This window comes from Eubalaena glacialis, chromosome 13 (assembly GCF_028564815.1).
Source record: "Eubalaena glacialis isolate mEubGla1 chromosome 13, mEubGla1.1.hap2.+ XY, whole genome shotgun sequence".
Classification (NCBI taxonomy): Eukaryota; Metazoa; Chordata; class Mammalia; order Artiodactyla; family Balaenidae; genus Eubalaena; species Eubalaena glacialis.
The window spans coordinates 78,528,063-78,548,462 of record NC_083728.1 but is presented as its reverse complement, the minus strand read 5'-3'; the positions used below and the strand labels follow the sequence as shown (position 1 = coordinate 78,548,462).

General features: G+C 49.1%; 1 protein-coding gene across 2 annotated transcripts; it reads left to right on the top strand.

Annotated features, from left to right (window-relative positions):
• The first annotated feature begins 748 nt into the window (after positions 1-748).
• QPRT (quinolinate phosphoribosyltransferase) lies at positions 749-13,998 on the top strand. 2 transcript variants are annotated; one of them, XM_061208705.1, is made up of 4 exons: positions 749-814; positions 11,858-12,393; positions 12,970-13,101; positions 13,181-13,998. In XM_061208705.1, the coding sequence occupies exons 1-4, from the start codon at positions 802-804 to the stop codon at positions 13,397-13,399; spliced, it is 900 nt and encodes a 299-aa protein (XP_061064688.1). In that variant the 5' UTR covers positions 749-801; the 3' UTR covers positions 13,400-13,998. The 2 variants fall into 2 exon arrangements, with proteins under 2 accessions (XP_061064688.1, XP_061064687.1); XM_061208704.1 differs by lacking the exon at positions 749-814 and adding an exon at positions 6,972-7,071.
• Positions 13,999-20,400: the final 6,402 nt, after the last annotated feature.

The following is a 20,400-nucleotide window of genomic DNA, read 5'->3' as shown; positions in this document are numbered from 1 at the left end:
GTGCAAAATGGAGCTTGAGAGTGAGGCCTTCTTCAGTTTTGTGCCCCAGGACCCTTGCTTGCCTCACCCAAGTCCAAGTTCTGGCAGGGTCACATGCTGCAGAGGCAGAAATGGGAGAAGGCTGGGAAGAGGCCAGTGTTTGGCAATCAGTGGTCCCAGAGACTTTAGCAAGTGGTTCTGATGAAGAAATGGAGTCCCCAGCACTTCTGGGACAGGAACTTGCCTGAAGTCCCAGTACAATAATTGGCAGTTTCCTGGTTTTCTTGTTCAGAAGCCCGGCTCTGATCTGCTCAGGGCCCTTAAAGTACCTTGGGAAGAAGGAAGAGAAGGAAAGTGGCTATTTGTTGAGTTTCTACTCTGTGTCACCCGCAGAGTTTTTTCACTTGATTCTCAGTTGAAACCATGAGATTGGTATTATCCCATTTTACAGCTAAGGAAATGGAGGTGCAGAAAAAGGTAAAGAGGTATTTGAGATAAAAAAGAATGGAAGTAGGATTTCCCCAGTGCACCATCAAAAACGCTCTCCAGCCATCACAGGGAGCACACCCTGGGGCAGGGTCAAGGAGGCTGGGTGAGTGGAGAGAACAGGGCCGCGGCTCAGAGAGGAGAGGCCTTCTGAGTTATGTGACTGAGTGTTCTGGAGGTCAGAGGGAGCCCCAGAGAACCAGGGCAGGGCCGGTCAGGGCTGGTCAGACCGGCCCCTCCCCCTCCCCCTCCCGCCCCACCCCCTCCCCCAGTCTCCGGCCTCTCCAAACACTAGATCGAGCAGTGGACACACCAGTCGGCCAGCTCCAGGCTGTCATGGACCCTGAAGGTAAAGAAGCCTCCCAGACCTCTCTCCCCTGTATCCCTACGTCACCATCTGCCCCTCTCCTGCCCATCACCCATCCCATCTTATCTCCGTCCCCATCCCCCCCCTTCCCCAAGACCAAGTCTTCACTGGTCTCTAGCTACTCTCTCACCCCTCCCCCATCTCCCTCCAACCTCTCTGAACCCAAGCACTCCTTTCTGCCTTGCAAAGACCTCTTCTCACTCTTCTTTATCCTTCTACGACAGGTCCCCAAGTGAGCTCTGGGGAAGAAAGGGGCTTGAGCCCCAGGAAATTCAGGGGTGGCCTGGAGTAGGCCATGTCTCCTGGGGGCTGAAGGGGCTGGGCAGTGGGAGGCTGGACCTGGAGCAGCTCTGGACTTTGCTCCTCACTAGCAACTCTGGAGGAGTGAAGCAAAGTCCTGTCCCATCCTCCGCGGGGTGGGGGAAGGGAGCCTGAGTCCTGTGATTCCTGTGATTCCTGTGCATGTGGGGAGTGACACTGTGAAGGAGGCTGGATGCAGGGTGATACGGGCCAGGCTCTGGAGTCAAAAGGCTCCTGTTTGAATCCCGGCTCCACCAGGAACAGACTGTGTGTCCTTGAGCAAGTCACCGGATGTCTCAGAGCCTCATTTCCTTGTACTGCTATATCTGCAAAATGACTATAATAGTTCCCTGCTCACCAGGTTGGGGATGCGGGCGGGAAATGACATGAGCATGGAGGGCTCCCTGCAGTTTCACATTCCCCTCCCCGGGCTTCTCCTTCCCCAGCTCTGACCTTCCTCCCCTGGTCTATGGCTTCTGCTGGCCCCATACCCGGCCCCTCTGGCTTGGCCGTGGAACCAGCTTTTGGGGGTCCAGACTACTGCTTGGTTTAGAAATGATCTCAGAGTCAGAGCCTGGGTTCAAGTCCCATCCCTGCCACCTGCTAGTTGTGTGACCTCAGACAAGATGCTTAGCCTCGCTGTGCCTCGGTTTCCTCATTGATCAAGTGAAAGCAGTGTCTTCCCTTGGGTTGTGGTGAGGATGAAATGAGATCATACACGTCAAGCGCCTGGCACAGAAATCACTCAGTAGTTACGCTGGAGTCACATCCATCTCTCCAGTCCGTCTCTCCAGTTCTGAGCCTGCCCCAGGTTCCAGTTCCATTTTGGGGACATGTCCCTGGCGTGTCAAAATCAAAGTCCTCTCCTACACCAGTTCCGTTTCCGTTCGTGCCTCACCAGCCTCCTACTCGGACTGGAAACCTCAGGGTCACCTTTGACAGCTCACTCTCCCTTGAACCCCAATATCCAGACAGTTGCTGCATCCTATGGATTTACCTCCACGTCTTTCTGTTCCCACCTCCCTCTGAGGGAGCCTTCCTCTGCCTGGTGGCCTTCACACACGTGATGACACTGATGCTTAACTCTGGGCCAAGCCAGAAGTGTTGGCTCTGGGATCACTGACCTGCGGGAATTAAACCAGGAGGGAGTAGTCGAGTCAGGGGGTGAGGCAAAGGCTGGGGACGTGGGGCAAAGGAGAGGCGAGGACAGAGTTGGGGCAGAAGCAGATGGCAGGCTGGTGGCCAAGGTGTGAGGGGGCGGGGCCAGGTCTGGGGGCATGGTGTGCAGGGAGCGGTCCCCTTACAGATACCCTTCCCTTACATTTTACCCTGACTCACTGCTTCCTAGTCCAGGCTGTTGCAACAGCCTTGCAACTTACATCTTTCAAAAACCCTAGGCACAACTTAAACATTTAAACTCACAAGTGCATTTTTGATCAAGTGACTTCTGATCAAAAGTCTTACGGATTTTCCATTGCTTATTGAACGAGACCCTAACTGTTTCCTATCATTCAGGGCCTGCTCAGTCTGGCCCCGTCCTACCACTCAGCCCTCTCTCTCGCTACCCTCCACGTGCAACTTCACCTACATATACCCCAGGCCTCCCACTGCTGGGCCTTTGCTCTCTCCCATTCTCTCTGCTTGGGGGGCCTTCCTCTCACCTGGCCAACGCCAGCCTGTTCTCAGAGCCAACCTTCCTCAGCCTTCTCTTACTGCTCTTGTGTCTTAATGACAGGTCATCTCTCCTTGCTCTGAAACCCTGTAGATCATTTTACCACTTGTGTGACGGGTAATCACATCTGGCTCTATTTGGAGGTCATTTCTCCTCTCTAGGGAGAGAAGGGGAAAAGGAAAGAACATTTATCTGGAAGCTGGGGTGCTAACCAGCCTCTGTCTCCCTCTGGTGTTTGCCAAATGGATCAACAAATAAATAGATGGGAGAACAAAATTGCCGGGAGTCAGACACCTGGGTTCAAAGGCATCTGGCTGGGCATTGGCTCAGGAACTTGATGCGAATCGCCCATTCCCTCCTCGTTGTAGCCCTGTGACCTCCTCATGAAACTGACTCTCAGAGAGGTTAGGAAATTGCCTAAGGTCACCCAGCATGTAGGTGATGGAGCCGGGATTCAAACCAGGCATTTCTGAACCCCCAACCCAGGCTGTTCCTACTACACCAGGGACAGAGCCCTGGATTCTTGGGTGTGGCTTGTAGAACTCTCTGAATAGTGATATAATAAATATATAATAATTTTAAGTATAATTTTGTGCTCAGTGTGGTGAGGTTGGGTACATGAGGGGACTCTGGGGCCAGCCCACCTAGGCTTATGATCCTGCCTCCACACTTCCCAGCTGTGTGAACTTTGGGCAAATTACTTGCTTCTTCAGTGCCTCAGTTTCCTTATCTGTAAAATGGAGATAATAATAGTACCTACCTTATGAGGGTCGTTGTGAGGATTAAATGTGTTAATATATAGAATATGTTTGGAACAGTGCTTGGGAAGGACCATAAAAGTGTTAGCTGTTATTATTATTACACATGATGTCACTCCAGATTCTACTATAGACAAGTGGTAGCAGGCACCAGAGTTTTAAGAAAAACTTATAAAGGCAAAACCTTTAAAACTGATGTCTATCTATTTAATTTTTTTCCCTGTAAATTGGGGAAAACAATCATTACTTGGTTTTAGCTGGAACACTTTGTCAGCCTCATATAACATCACTGTTGCTGCAAGCACAGGCCACATGGTTACATGTGGTTACACATCAAATTAAGAAAAAAAACTTGTGATATTTGTTTTAGGTGCATTTGCAGACCCTGACTTTGTGCCCATCCATCAAAGGCATGAATAAGTGTTTATTAAATGACTGAAGGAAAGATGCAGGGATGGAAGTTCTGATTCTGGCCCAGTCTCTCCCGGTACAGAGCCACTGGCCAGTTAGGGCAATATAGAAACACAGTAAAAGTCAGTCAACAATCCAGACAAGAACGGCACAAGTGCCAGTGGGGGAAAAATTCTTCAAATATTCTGCCAGAGTCAGTTTATCTATATCTTTTTACATTATTTGTAAAGAGACAAATGCAGGAAATTTCCCCAGATGCTTTGGATCCCCTCAAAAACCGAGGCACCAATTTTAATAAAATTCTGGAATAACCAGTTAAGAAAGGATTGCCTTGAGAGATCAAGGTTACACCCCACAGGGTAACACTATAATCTCTGAAGTCCAGGCATCTTGAGAGAATATTTACGTATAACAACGGCAAGAATAAAAAGGGGACAGGGCGTTACAGCTGTTTCCTCTGTGCAGCCACTTCTCCTCAGGCAGCTGCAAAAACAGCCCCACTCCTCTCTGCAGTTCCTTTCGCCACAGCGGCTAATTAGGAGAGCCCTTATTTTCAAAGCTACCCACAGGAATCCCTTTTGTTGGAAATGCACAGGAGAGTTGGGGCCTAAAGAAAACCAGATGTATTTATTTTTCACGAACATTCTGCATTTACACTAGGCGATCAGAACAGCTGATCTTGCATAAGTGGGCAAGAGAGTAACCCCTGGGTGAAGGCTGTGTGGTTCTAAAACCACCTCTGTGTGTGGACAGGGAAGACCAGGGTCCACTTCTAAAATTTTTTTTTCTTTTTCTTTAATGTTTTGAACGGGTTTTGTTTGTTTGTTTGTTTGTTTGTTTGTTTTTTTGCCTCGCTGCATGGCCTGTGGGATCTCAGTTTCCCGACCAGGGATCAAACCCGTGTCCCCTGCAGGGAAAGCACAGAGTCCTAACCACTGGATAGCCAGGGAATTCCCATTTTCTAGCTCTGCTCTTTAGGTAATTTCCCTTTGCATTTCTGAGCTTAGGTTCTCTGCCTACAAATGGCCTTTAGCATGAAGAAGGGCAGGTAGGATTTGTGACATTGCATATATAGCAAGTGCCCGGCATCTGGTAGGCACCAGTGTATGGTAGCTATTATTCTCTTCCTGCGGTTCAGAAGCTCTCAACTCTGCTACAAATTAGAATTAAATTACCACATTCCAGACCAGTTATATCAGAATCTCTGTGGGTGGGACCCAGACATTGCATTTGGCAAGGCTCTCCAGATAATTCCATGTGTAGTCAAGGTTGAGAATCACTGCTCTATTCATCCTAAAAAAACTTTCCTTGGGACTTCCCTGGTGGTCCAGTGGTTAAGACTCCATGTTTCCAATGCAGGGGGCGTGGGTTCGATCCCTCTTCAGGGAACTAAGATCCCGCATGGCATGCAGTGCGGCCGAAAAAAACAAAACAAAACAAAAAAACTTTCCTTGACCCTATCTTAAGTGAGGGCCCTCTCTCTCCTTTTCTTATTTATCTATTTATTTTACTGGTTTATTATAGAGAATTTCAAACATACACAAAAATAGACAGAAAAGTATGATGAATCCTCATGTACCCATCATCCAGCTTCAACAACCACCAACTTCTGGCCAAGCCAGTCCCATCCATACCCTTTTTTTTCTTTTCTTTTTTTTTTTGGCTGCGCCACACGGCATGCAGGATCTTAGTTCCTCAACCAGGGATCGAACCTGTGCCCCCTGAAGTGGAAGCATGGATTCTTAACCACTGGACTGTCAGGGATGTCCCCATACCCTTTCTAATTTCTACCTTCCAAGATTACCTTAAAGTAAAACCAGCTGTCAAGTCTTTTCATACATAAACCTCAGTATTTTATTATTTTTTATTATTTTAAAAAGATAAGGCCTTTTAAAAAATTAATTAATTAATTAATTAATTTTTGGCTGCGTTAGCTCTTCATCGCTGTGCATGGGCTTTCTCTAGTTGCGGCGAGCTGGGGCTACTCTTCGTTGCGGTGTGCGGGCTTCTCATTGTGGTGGCTTCTCTTTGTTGTGTAGCACGGGCTCTAGGCGCTCGGGCTTCAGTAGCTGTGGCTCGTGGGCTCTAGAGCGCAGGCTCAGTAGTTGTGGCGCACGGGCTTAGTTGCTCCGCGGCATGTGGGATCTTCCCAGACCAGGGCTCGAACCCGTGTCCCCTGCATTGGCAGGCGGATTCTTAACCACTACGCCACCAGGGAAGGCCCAGGACTTTTCTTTTAATCACAACCATAACCCACTTCAAAAAAAATTTCCTTAATGTTACCAAATACCCAGTCAGCATTCAGATTTTCAGTTGTTTCATAAAAGTTCTAATTTGGTTTCAATTTGTTTGTTTGAAGTAGTATCCAAATAAGATCCATACACTGTGACTGGTTAGTATGCGTTTTCCACTCTTTTAATCTTTTGTTTTCCTTGCAATGTATGTGTTGAAGAAATTAGGTTATCTTCTGGAGAGTTTCCTATGGTTGTATCCCCGTGGTATAGTTTAACATGTTCCTCTGTCTTTTGGTTTTCTTGTAATTGGTGGTTGCATCTAGAAGTCTGATCTGACTCCAGTTCAGCTGTTTTGGCAAGAGTATTGCATAGGTCGGGGGATGTTCTATCAGGAGCACCCAGTATCTGGTTGTCTTTCTTCTGATGTTGGCTTTTGATCCAATACCTGGATTCACTGGGTTATTATGGTTGCAAAATAGTTTCCTGCCTTTTGGCAGAGCATTGATTCTTGTTCATTTGTTCAAGTGGACAATTCAAAGCTCTTTAGTAAATTTACTGAGTTATGCCACCATCATCATAGACCATTTCCATCACCCCAGTAAGATCCCACGTCATTTAATTTCCAGCCCCAGACCGCCACTATTCTGATGTCTGTCTCTCTTAATTTGCCTTTTCTGGATGTTCCATATAAAGGGAGGGATACAACATATGGTCTTGTGTGAGCACTGGTTGTTAACCTTTCTGTGCATCTGAATCCCAGGTGGAGCATTTCCAAAACCTGGATGCATGGGAACCGCCCCAGAAAGATTCTGATTCAGTTGATCTGGAATGGACCTGAGCAGCAGAGTTCAAAAAGCTCCCCAGGTGATTCCAATGTGCAGCCCAGGCGGGGGGGGGGGCCTGCTTTCTCAACTTCTGCTGAGAGGAGTTGTCCATACCCCTCCCCAACTTCCTCATCTCCTGTCTGTTCCTTGACCATGACAATGTGGCTTCTGCCCCTACCACAAGGCCTTAAGACTGCCCTGGCAAAGCCCTCCCAGGGGCTAAGTGCAATGCTCACTCTCAGCCTTCTTTCTTCTTCTTCTCCTTCTTTTTTTTTCTCTCAGCCTTTCTTCTGCTTTGCTTCTGCTCACACCCTACTTGCAACCCTCTTCTCCTTCCAGACATCCACTCCCTCCTGTTGGGACTTCTGTTTTTGACAGCCACGCCTCTGTGTGTCCTTCAAATCCTGGCGTTTCCCACAGCCCTCCTCTTTCACCCTCCCCTGGTGATCTTACCCACTCAGTGACCATCTGCACACGCTGGTGGCTCCAAATTCTCCATTCCTCACCCCCAAATCTCCTCTGAACTCCAGAACATTCTTCTACCTGTCCTCTGTGCACAGCCACCCACGTTTCCTGATGGCATCTCGACCTTAACATCTGCAAGACCAAAGGCATTCTGTTTATTTGTTTATTTATTGGCCACACTGCGTGGCTTGCAGGATCTTAGTTCCCCGACCAGGGATCGAACCTGCGCCCCTGGCAGTGGAAGCGCAGAGTCCTAACCACTGGACCTCCGGGAAATTCCCCCAAAGTCATTCTTTTTCCCCAGCTCTGCCGCTCTGTCATATGCTCTGACCCTCCTGGAGATCCAGTTTCTGTACCTGTAAAATGGGAATGAGCCTCTGTGGTGAGTTCCAAATGAGAGAGCGTCAGGGAGCTGAGGTGCCTTCGACCGGCCACCACAGGGGCGCAGCCCGTGCGGGTTGCTGATTGCTGCCGAACCCCTCCTCCACCCCAGCCTACCCTGAACAATTCCTTATGTCAGTTTTCAGCTACCCAGGATGGAAACCCCAGGGTTCTACATCTTATTAGCTGCCAATTCCAGTAGATTCTACCTTGGAAACAACTCTCCCATTTGCCCCTGCTTGCTCTTCCTTTGGTTACTGCCCCAATTCGGGGCTTCATCAGTTTCTGTCTGGCCAATCGCCCCAGCCTCCTTTTGCCTCCCAGCCCATCTCCATTTGGTGGCTGAAGTGACCTTTCTAGAACAAAATCATAATCATATCATTCCCTTATTTAAAATTCTGTGATGGCTCCCGGGCTCTGTCCAAATTCCTCAGGTAATTGGTTTAGTCCCTTTTTCACTCTGGCCTCAGGCCCGAGACATTTCTCCCATGAATCATACTCAGGACCCCGTCACCTCCTCGCTCTATTTTCTTGCTTTTGAACCTTGAACACTTGTTCTTTCAGTCCGAAATGCCTTGCCCTCCCTCCTCCTCAACCCCCCACCCCTGCCTGGCAAACATTACTCATCCTTCAAGGCCACTAAAACTTCCCCCTTCCCCAGGGACATTTAGTCATTTCTTCCTCTTTGCTCCCACGACTCTTGGTAAATGCTTCAGTCATCTCGCCAGCAAACACACCTACAATGTTCCTGAAGGCTTTGCAAATATTAACTCCCTTAATTTTCATAACAAGCCTATGAGGTGATCAGTGTTATTATCCCCGTTACAGTTGGGACAACGAAGGCCCCCGAAAGGTTGAGTTTCTTGCCCAAGATCACTTAGCTAAAAGTGACAGAGGCAGTATTGGAACCCAGGCCGAGTGGCCCCGGAGTCTGGGCTGTGATTCCACAGTGCGGCCCCTCTGCTCAGAGAACTATCATCAAACACTTAGTATTAAACTAAACAATATGAAATTGCCAATGTCTGACCGTTGACCCATACAAGCAGCACATTTGTCTGGGTCAGCGTGCTAGGCACTTGGGATACAGCAGAAAACTCAGTGGACATTTTGGCCCCAGACAGAAAACACCAGCAGAGGATGACATTGGGGGATGAACAAGGAGCTGCGTGAGCATGTGATCTGATTTAGGGGGTCTGTGAGAGTCCCCAGCTGAGGAAGTGATATCTAAGAGAAGGTCTGAAGTTGAGTGAGAGGTGAAGGGGTAGTTTGGGGTGAAGGTGAGGAAAGGGACTTCTAGGAGAAGGCTCAGCCTTGGAACAGCATAAGCGAAGGCCTGAAAGCTAAGAGAAAGAGCTGCTCTCTCTGTCACCTAGCAATGAAGACCTGGCACAGAGCAGGGGCTCAACAAGGATTTGTCCAAAGAATCAATGAAAAATGGAAAGAAGTCAAGAGAGCTGGCGCTAATACAATGAAAGTGAGGCTTTAAGCAGGAGAGTGATCCGATTAAATTTCCTTTTTTTATGGTTTGATTTTAAAGTCAGGTTTAATGAGGTATAACCACAGACAGTAAAATTCACCCTTTTCTGTGTAAAGCTCTATGAGTCTTGACAAATGCATCAGTGTTATAGCCACCATCACAGACAAGATCTAGACTTGTTCAATCACATCCCAAAACTTGGTGCTGCCCCCTTTGTGGCCAGCCCCTCCCCCACCCTCAGGCAGCCACTGGTCTGTTCTCTGTTGCTATCTTTTTTTTTTTCCTTTTCCAGAATATAGTCATATAGATGGACACAAATAGCATGTCACCTTTTGAATCTGGCTTCTTAGAATAATACATTTGAGATGTGTGCCTATTGGGTATACCAGTAGTTGGTTCCTTTTTTTTTTATTGCCGAGTAGAATTCCATTGTATACATGCATCACAGTTTGTTTATCCAATACTCACCAGTCCAAGGATTCAAATTCACTTTAAAAGCAAACAGTGAATCTAAAAAAAAAAAAAGAGTGGATATATGTATATGTATAACTGATTCACTTTGCTGTACACCTGAAACTCACACAACATGTGAATCAACTATATCCAATAAAAATTAAAAAAAAAAAAAAGCAAACATCACGGCACCTGGTCTGAATGGAGTGGGGGCCTTTGCATCCATCTCTGCTGTTCGTTCACTGGCCTTTTGCCCGGCGGGACCGCGAACGGTGGAGGCAGGGACTATATTTTTCTCCCTATCACCGACTTTGTTCCCAGCATCTGGCCCACAGCTGGCTCTGAGTGAGAATGAAAGCCACGTGGGGCAGCTGTGGGCGAGAACTTGGGGAAGGAGGGTCAGGTGCGATAACTGAGGTCTGTGGCTGCTGGTGGTGGACAGGTGCTTGTCTTTGGGGAAGAAGGGCTGGACAAGACGGGCCCCTCCTTCTGAGAGTAGAGCAAGCCAGAATGTCTGGCCTTAACTTCAGCTTGGAGCAAAAGTGGGGGAAACAAAACAAAACTAAATAATCCCCCTTCACATGCTATCGAATTGTCTCCCCCTCCCCCGGGCAGCGAAGTCCACCTACGGCGCCGCCCACGAGACTGGAGGTCTTCTCTTGGCCGACAGATGGCGATGTTGCACTGCACCTGAACTCGGCCTCTGCGGTCACCCCATTCATTTCAACAGAGGCAGCGGCCCATCAACGTGGCACACTGGCGGGAAGGACCTCAGAGACCACTTTGTCCTTAACACTTATTTTACAGGCAAAGGGCTCACCCACACTCCTGAAGCTCTGTCTCGCAGAGCAGGGGCTCAAACCCAATTTCCCCGTGCTCTTTCCTCCTTATACAACCCCATCTCTAGAGAGATGACGGTTTTTTGAAACATCAGGTGAAGGAGAGGTTTTCAAGCTAGAGGGCAAAGGTGGAGGAACAGATGGCCATGGCCACAAGGCCTGGCCAGTCTCGCTCTGCTGTCAATATGCTGTGCGACCTCAGCTGACTTGCCTTTCTTCTCTGGTCCTCAGTCTCCACATCTGTAAAAAGCTGAACTTCCAGCTTTGAAATTCTTGGTGCTATAGAGAAGGCAGGGGTGGGAAAGACACACAGCTCACATTCTCCTGGGGGCTTCAGCTAGTAAATAACTGATCCTTCTATGCAAGGCAGACGGAAAGGCAACAGAGTGGCTTTTTTTTTAAATTTATTTTTAATTTTTTTAAAATAAATTTTATTTATTTATGTGTATATGTATGTATGTATGTATTGGCTGTGTCGGGTCTTCCTTGCTGCGCGCAGGCTTTCTCTAGTTGTGGTGAGTGGGGGCTACTCTTCGTTGTGGTGCGCAGGCTTCTCATTCCGGTGGCTTCTTTTGTTGCAGAGCATGCTCTCTAGGCGCGCAGGCTTCAGTAGTTGTGGCGCGCGGGCTCATTAGTTGTGGCTCGTGGGCTCTAGAGCGCAGGCTCAGTAGTTGTGGCGCACGGGCTTAGTTGCTCCGCGGCATGTGGGATCTTCCCGGACCAGGGCTCGAACCCGTGTCTCCTGCATTGGCAGGCGGATTCTTAACCACTGCGACATCAGGGAAGCCCAGAGTGGCTTTTAGGTGGCTGCATTTCTCTTCCACTGGTGAATAGCTGTTGGTCTAGCACTAGGTTTACCAGATAAAATACAGGACACTCGGTTAAATTTGAATTTCAGATAACTGACAGATAATTTTTAAGAATAAGTATGTTCTAAATATAGCCTAGAATATATTTATACTAAAAAATCTTTGATGTTTGTCAGAAATTTAAATTTAACTAGGTGTCCTGTATTTTTATTTGGTCAATCTGACAACCTTGTTCAGCTCACAAGGCCCACCCAGTGCCTCAGCCCCTCTCCTGGAACCCCGAGGTCTTCACCCTGATTGGCTAGTGCCCAATTCAGCCTGTTGTTAGGTATTTTGACAATCACCCCTGACTACCAGAAAGGCAGCCAAAATGTAACACTGCTCTCTTTCTTTCCCTCCCAGGCCTGGCGCTCCTGCTGCCCCCTGCCACTCTGGCTGCCTTGGCAGAAAGCTGGCTCCAAGAGGACTGCCCAGGCCTCAACCACATGGCCTTGGTCACGGGGGCAGCTCCCTCACAGGCGGTGCTGTGGGCCAAGTCCCCCGGGGTGCTGGCTGGGAGGCCCTTCTTTGATGCCATCTTTGCCCAAGTCAACTGCCAGGTCTCCTGGTTCCTCCCCGAGGGATCAAAGCTGGTGCCTGTGGCCAAGGTGGCCGAGGTCCGGGGCCCTGCCCACTGCCTGCTGCTGGGGGAGCGGGTGGCCCTTAATATGCTGGCCCGCTGCAGTGGAGTTGCCAGCGCTGCCGCTGCTGCTGTGGAGACCGCCAGGGGGACCGGCTGGGCCGGGCACGTGGCAGGCACGAGGAAGACGACGCCAGGCTTCCGGCTGGTGGAGAAGTATGGGCTCCTAGTGGGCGGGGCCGCCTCCCACCGCTACGACTTGGGAGGGCTGGTGATGGTGAAGGACAACCACGTCATGGCAGCTGGTGGTGTGGAAAAGGTGTCTGTCTGTCCAGCTGAGCCCCTGCCCTGGCCCTGCTCCAGCCACCCCGCCAGCATTGCCCTTCCCCTCTACCAGGGACCCCCAACCACTCCCTGGCAAATAGTGACGGCCTGGGAGTTGGGGCATGCAAGACTCCTTGACCCCTCAGTGGTTCCATCTGTAAAATGAAGGGTTGGACTTGCTTCTTCACCAGCGTTCTTCTGCTGGTCGGTATGATATTCAAGGGAAAAGGACGAACTATTGGGAACCCAGTGTTGGGCAGGTCACTCTAACTCCCTGGACCTGCTTCCCGTCTGTGAAAATGTTCTTGAAGACCCTTTCCAGTCTTAATATTCTGAGTCAATTGAACTCAGGTCCAAATGCCAAATAGTGCTGAATTCGGCCATTTTCTTAACCCACAAAAGTGGTAATTTCACGTGGTTTCACCTAATATGCGAGAAGCCATTTCGATGCCTGGTTTCCTCATTAACCCCAAGCTCATTATCCAGCTGGAGCCTTTCGAATGCCAGTCCCAGCTCACTTGCCCAGGGCCGGGTGCCACCTGTTCTCACTCTCACCCTTGCCGCCTGACAGGCGGTGAGGGGGGCCCGGCAGGCGGCCGACTTCTCCCTGAAGGTGGAGGTCGAGTGCAGCAGCCTGCAGGAGGCTGTGGAGGCGGCCGAGGCAGGAGCAGACCTCGTCTTGCTGGACAACTTCAGGCCTGAGGTGAGGCGGCGTCTGCTTCCTGGGAAGGGGAAGGGGCTGGGGCGGGGCCTTTCACCTCTCGCTGGCTTGTGTCCCGCAGGAACTGCACCCCACGGCCGCGGCGCTGAAGGCCCGGTTCCCGAACGTGGGCGTGGAGGCGAGCGGGGGCGTCACGCTGGACAGCCTCCCTCAGTTCTGTGGGCCCCATATCGATGTCATCTCTTTGGGGATGCTGACCCAGGCTGCCCCGGCCCTCGATTTCTCCCTCAAGCTGTTTGCCGAAGGGGCCACTCCAGTGCCCTACGCCCGCCGCTCCTAAAGCCGAGGAGGCTACACTGGCAGTGGGATAACACGGTTTCATGCGACTCTCACGATTTCACTTCTTTAAGTCCAGTGGCCAACAGAACACTCTCGAGTTAGCCTGGGCTAAAGTCCCACTCTGTCACGTACTGCTTGTGGGACCTCGAAGGACTGACTTCACCTCTGCTCACCTCAGTTTCCTAATCTGTAAAATGGGTCTAGCCAACCTTATGGATTTCTTTGGATGATAATTAACGCAGAGTAAGTGCTTAGTAAATGTTAGAAATTACTATTATTGGGCTTCCCTGGTGGCACAGTGGTTAAGAATCCACCTGCCAACGCAGGGGACACAGGTTTGAGTCCTGGTCCCACATGCCGCGGGGCAACTAAGCCCGTGCGCCACAACTACTGAGCCTGTGCTCTAGAGCCTGTGAGCCACAACTACTGAGCCCGTGTGCCATAACTACTGAAGCCCATGTGCCTAGAGCCCGTGCTCCACAACAATAGAAGCCACCGCAATTAGAAGCCTGCGCACTGCAACGAAGAGTAGCCCCCGCTCGCCGCAACTAGAGAAAGCCGCGCACAGCAACAAAGAACCAAAGTAGCCAAAAATAGATAAATAAAATAAATAAAGTTATTAAAAAAAAAAGAAATTACCATCATTCTTCTGTTCTAAGAAGCACTTTTTTTCCCCCACACACTGAAGTCATATTTGGTGTGTGGGAAAAAATGGTGTAATCAAGGGTGTCTAATGGTCACTGTCAGCCAGGCATCGGTTGTCACGTTGTCGTTGTGGCCTGTGCCTGTGGCTTGTAGATCCAACATGATAACGATCCATGTGGAAATAAGTCCAAAAGAACTATTTCAACAAGTATAAAATAGAAATTGTAAGTGATAAGAAAGCACTGGTTTGACAATTTTCTTTTTGAGTAATAGTATGTGTGTTTTACAATCAATGGCATCTTATATTTGAGGATATGTGATACCCGGTTTGATGTTCAGCTGGAGCATTACACTTGGTTGATGCCCATGTTGTACTGGTTACTAAGTATTTCACCTCTTGCCTGTGGCTGCTGTTACCACCTTTTTGGTTGGAGGTGAGAAACCTGCTTATTCCTCACTCCTGGGGTCCCAAGCAGACTCCACCACGCATCCCTCCCAAAATGAAACCCCCGTTGGGTGCTGAAGGCCCTTTAGGATTTGGTTCCATGGGGATATCATTAGTTGGGAGAGGTACAGAGCAGCTGCGGCCAGAGCCAAGGTCAGTTAGGGGGTAAGGGAGGGTGGTGGGGGTCCGTGTTCAGACGTCAAACTTCCTTCCATGTTGAGTCAGGACTCAGAAGTCTAAGCAGTGGGTCTAAATCCAGTCCCCCAAATATGCATACACACACCCACCCCCCTAAGGTCTTGCCCACCTGTGTGGCCCCTCCTACCCTCACCTCAAGCCTAGGGTTCGCCTCTCTCCAACCCTTCTGGGTGGATCTGGGAGGAACCAGAGCGTGAGGGCTCCCAAGGGTGAAGGTGGTCCCCAAGGTGACTCCTCCTGGAAGGGCTCCAGTCTGGAGCTGCCTCTCCCCTCCTAGAACCTACTCTCTCCTCCGCCCTTTGCCAGGAGGAGAGAAAAATGGGTCTCATCCACAGAGGTTCCTTCTTCAGGGGGAGTCTGGGGGTGCCAGTCTGCCTTGAGGGAGCTATTCTACCCCTTTGCTCCTTTCTCAACCTTGGAGACCAGCGATGGGCCAGGGGCAGATGAGCTACCTCAGATTTGAAAGCTCCAGACCGACCAAGACCTTCACCCTTCAAGCACCAAACATATGCTGAGGAGTTCCCTGGACTCCGTGCTTTCACTGCTGAGGGCCTGGGTTCAATCCCTGGGTGCAGCCAAAAACAAAACAAACAAACAAAAAACCCACAACAACGCTGGGCAGAAGTGGACACTGCGTTTGGTGATGTCCTGAACTGAAGGGGCCATTCTCACAGGACACAGCCCCAAGATGCCACCTGGGGCTGTACCTGTGCTCTGTAATACACACCTCCACCCCGGGGCCCTCCTGTCCTTTCTCCAGGGAAGACATGGACACGCTCAGCTAGGCAGCCTTCCCTTCTCCAGGGAATTTAGATCTCTGAGTCTCAGCTCCTCAGATCTGAAGGGGAATTAAATGAACCTTCAGAGAACTAGGGGCACTTCTGGGTGTCAGGACAGGACAGGGAAGTGGGCACCCAGGAAGAGCAGGGAACTGAAAGGCAAAACCCTTGGGATCCAGGAGGGAATCAGAGCCTAGTAGAGGCAGAAGGGAGATGTGTACCAGGAGTCTCAAACTCAAATGCCTCTAGGACCCAAGCAGATGTGACAGATGGGGGAGGCTGGAATAAGACATAGGGGCCCAGGTAGCCAACTGGAGAATGCAGGCTGCACCCACAGCATCCCAATGAAAAAATGAAAAAGCAAGCTCCCAGGCTGAGTCTCCAGCTCACCCTTGATCACAGAAATGAACCAGCCCTACAGGAAGATCCCAGATTTGAGCCCTGGGTGGGGATTGCCTCACCAGTGGAAAAGAAAATGGATCCTGGGCAGGCAAAAGCAATCCATGCCCTCCTTGCAGGGGATGGATTTCCAGGCAGAGGAGACTGTGTGGGCAAAGGTTCAGAAGTGGGAAATGGCTAGGATTGTTTGGTGTAAGATTTGAAACTAGGATCAGGAGAGGCGAGATGACTAGCTGCTGGGCTGGGTCCAGACCACAAAATGGACTCTGTCCCGAGAACAGTCAGATTGAAGCTGGAAAGTGAGATAAGCATATTTGCAGGGAGATCTATTTGAGGGGGCCAGGGTGGCTGCAGGCAGACCAAGAGGAGGCTGATGCAGCCACTCAGAGGGCTTGTATGTGGGTCATGGTAATGGGTTGGCAAGAAGGGAAGGTAGGCAAGGGAAACAGCATCTGCAAAAGCTCAGAGGGCAGATGGAGCCTGATGGGTTCAGCGCAGTGGGAAGAGTTGGGTGTGGCTGTGAGGGCGGGGAGACGGGGTGAGTGGCAGAAGAGGAATCTCACATTTCACCTGGTGTCTATCTGGCTACACTTCCTTCTTGCCTGACCTGCCTGGGACTAGGCTTGGACGATTTCCCCAGGCTGCCCCACATGCAGTATAAAGCCCATGCCCATTAGAGCAAATGTGCCCATCAAATCAGGTGCAAATCAAGTCAGCATGTAACGCATCATCACCGCCAGCTGGTGGGTGAGAAGCGAACACACATTTGACCGAGGGCTCTCGCTCAGCACGTGTAGGTCTCTTTCTCAGTTAATGCTGGTGGGGGCAGGGATGTTAGCGTCTCCATTTTACTCATGAGGAAACTGAGGCTTTATGAAGTTAAGAACGCTGCTCAGCGTCATAGATCAATAAAATGGTGGAGCAGGATTCAAAAATAAGTATTTGTTGAACGCCTACTACGTGCCAGGCACTATTCTAGACACTGGATAGACAACAATGAGTAAACAGTGAAAAAGCCCTGTCCTCATGGAGTTTATATTCTAGTGGGGTTCTGTGGGAGCCTGGGGGTGTAGAGTGGGGAGGGGAGAACAGACAATGAAAAAAATACCTAAGAATACCGTCAAACCCCCTATGGCCACCAGAGGACACTTCAGTCACACCACCTTCCAATCTCCTCTGATTCCATCTTCCTTCCAGGTTCCAAAGATATTAGCCAAGGAGGCTATGAATACTGTATAGCATCTGCTCAAGAAGGAAAGCTGAGGAGGGGTGGGCAGCAGTCTCATCTTCCACCCACTTTTCCAGCTTCACCTCCTCATCAGATCCCCATCCAACCGCCCAGGGTATCTCAGTGACTTCAAGGCCCTGTGTACTCCGGAGACGACCAAGACTCATTCACTCACCAACCCATCCACCCCCCACCCTCACCCTCCTGCTAACATTTACCCACCTGCCCACCCCTCTTCCACCTATCCTCCTGCCCATCCACCCCCGCCTTGCATCCACCCATCCCCCTTCCCACCCCTCCACCCACCCACCTACTGGGGTACTCAGTCTAGAGGGTCAGGGAAGACAAGAGGTCAGACTGGGTTGGCAGAGTCAGTGAACTCAATGGGCACGAGCTTTAGTGAGCCAAGGCCAGTGAAAGCTGAAAGCATTTAAAAACGGCAAGACATTATTAGCAAACCACACTACATCTGAAAAAAATTCAACTTTGGACCTCTGAAAAATCCCACTGTGCTATTATGCGGTGTTGGCACGTATACTAATTTATCGCTAGCCCTTCAAGACAATACAGTAGGTAAAACTCCATAAATGTTTCAGTACCTCCGTACTTTGTTCTAATCACTTCCTGAGGAACAGAACATTTTGGCAGTTAGTAAGTAACTGCTTTTAAGACCTGCTTTCTGAGGCCCTAAGTAACTCAGCTTGTAAGACCAGACTACAAAGATCTGAAGAGAATCTGATCGTGAAGCTGTGAATAACATCTCGCTGTGCACATCAGATTTACTCCAGATAATGTGGGCTTTCTTTATTCAGGTAGGTAGGGCTCTTTGGATCGCTGGACCTAGTATAGCACACTTAGAAAATGACCAGAGGCAGAGATCCTCATGTATACCTCTAGTTTGGTGGGTCACTGGGTAACCTATTTCTTCTCCCAGCTCTTGAGCTAGAATTTTTCGAAGACTTAGCACCAACAAAGAACCATCCCATAAGTCACTTGCTTCTTGATATTTGGCTGCTTTTTAACCAAAGGAAAGATTCTCTTTGGGAATACTAGATCAGTATATAAAGAACAATGCTGGTTTCTTAAAGGCTGGATAAAAAGCATGCTTCCCACATTAAAACAAACAAACAAACAATAAAGGCCCCTTAACTGTAATCTAACCAAGAACCAAAAATATCTTATTTTTATTTTTTGCATGATTTGCTTTGTTTTCTCAGAATATTAGAAGCCAGAAGGGGAATTCATTGAGATTTGGCAGCTTTTTAGGTAAAGGACTGTACTAACGTATTTTTGTATTATTGGTATAGTAATTACCCAAATGCATGGAAGATTTCAATGGCTAGACTAAGTCTTGCATTTTAAAATTCCAATCTAATTCATTCCAATGGATGAAAAGTCCGTCAGGGGAAAGATAGAAGATGTAAAAGAACTGCTTCAGTGACCTATCTGAGGCAGCAATCCAGCGATGCTCTGGGTACGATAATTAAAACAGAACCAAAAAAGGTCCATACATCTTCTCTGACAGTTCATTGATCCTCTCCTGTGTTTTCACTTGTTAATTATTGCTTGCCGGATGTGGTGAATTTCATCTTGCTCATCACCAGATAGTTTTGTAATCTGTATGATTTGTTAGGCAGGTCCGAAGCAGTGCTCAGTCTAGTGGATTATTTTCTACTACTAAGCCAAGACCTTCCCAAGTGCACTGCCCAAGGCCTTGTGACATTTTCCAGTCTGGCTGCTGGGAAGAGACCCTGGCTTTGTGTGAGGCCCTGGGCACTGCTGCCTTAGTCCTTTCACATGGCTCTTCTCTTGGCCTCAGGTGGTTTTCTCACACATGTGTGTTGATCAGTTCTTTGCTGAATAATACGCGAGAGGGACCCTCAGCAGATCTTGGGGTTCTTTCTTCTCCGAGCCCGCAGTTTGGAAACTCTCTCAAGCAGTAAGCTGGACAATCTTAAAAGGACAAGTCCCTTTTCCTTCCTCCCTCCCTCCCTCCCTCCCTCCTTCCCTCTCTCTCTCTCTCTCTTTCTTTTTTATATTTTGGCTGTGCCGCATACCTTGCAGGATCTCAGTTCCCTGACCAGCGATTGGACCCGGGCCATGGCAGTGATGGTGCCAGATTTCAACCACTAGGCCCCCAGGGAACTCCCTCCTTTGTTTTCCTTTCCCTCTGAGATTTCGTTGTTTTCACGACTGTCTTTCATTGCTTGGTGTTCAGTGTTTTGAAAACTGTTGTTCCATGTATTTTGTCTGGTTTGGTGGTGGCGGTGGAGGTTGTTTCAGGCAGAAGGGTAAACCCAGTCCCTGTTCCTCCACTTTGCGTAAAGGGGAGTCTTGGTGGCGTCCCTGTTCCTTAATGCTCCTCAGGTGGTAACGGTGTGAGGCAGGTGAGAGCCACCTCACAGACCTCTTTTTTCTGCCTGAAATACTTCTCTCCATTGCATAGAATCTTTCATTATTTCCTCCCCTCCGTTTTCTCTGTTCTTTCTTTCTGGAACTTCTATTAGGTAAATATTGAATGAATTGATCCTTTATCTCTTAATGTTGCTTACCTATTTTCCATTTCTTTGGCATTTTCCTCTACCTCCTGAGAGATGTTTAAAAACTTTTTCCTCCCACACCTTCCTTTGATTTAGAAGGAACTTTTTCACTTGGGCAATCAAATTTGCAATTTCCAAATTATATTAGAATTTCCAATTACAAAAGACATTATGATGCACTGCCTTCCTAGAAGCCTCTGCCGGTTTCCTGGTGTATTATCTTATTTATTTGTTTCCTCCAAGGCTGGTTGTCTTGTCTCTTCATCTTAATCCTTTTTTGGTGCCACTGAAAATTAGTAAGAGGAGGCCCACATTGTTCTACTTGGCAGCTGAGTGGTTCTAGGTCCCCAGCAGCCCTGTCCCTGGACAGGCTGCAAGCTCTGTGGGCCGGTGTGTTAATTGATTAAAATGCTTCACTTAGAAGCATCAGAGGGTTTTGTCCCCCTCCCCGCCCCCACCCCAGGTGACATTTGGCAATGCCTGGAAACATCCCTTCACAACTAGGGGGATGCAACTGGCACCTAGTTGCTACAGGCCGGAAATGCTGCTAAATATCCCACAATGTACAGGAACACAAAGAATTATCTGGCTCAAATGTCAACAGCGTGAAGGTGGGGAAAACCCTGATTTAAGATCATCTGAGAGCAGGCCGTCCCATCTCCAACCACCAAAGGCCAACACAAAGAGGGACCCTCCACACCCATTTCAGGGGCCTTCCCAGGCACTTGTTCAAGTTTGGTTTTTTGTTTTTTGGGTTTTTTAAATACT

Bases quoted from the DNA above. Each gene is read 5' to 3' on its own strand.
- QPRT (XM_061208704.1), top strand. From the start codon at position 6,990: ATGCATGGGAACCGCCCCAGAAAGATTCTGATTCAGTTGATCTGGAAT. The intron at 12,394-12,969 runs GTGTCTGTCTGT...GCCGCCTGACAG, and splicing joins CAGCTGGTGGTGTGGAAAAG to GCGGTGAGGGGGGCCCGGCA. The intron at 13,102-13,180 runs GTGAGGCGGCGT...TGTGTCCCGCAG, and splicing joins TGGACAACTTCAGGCCTGAG to GAACTGCACCCCACGGCCGC.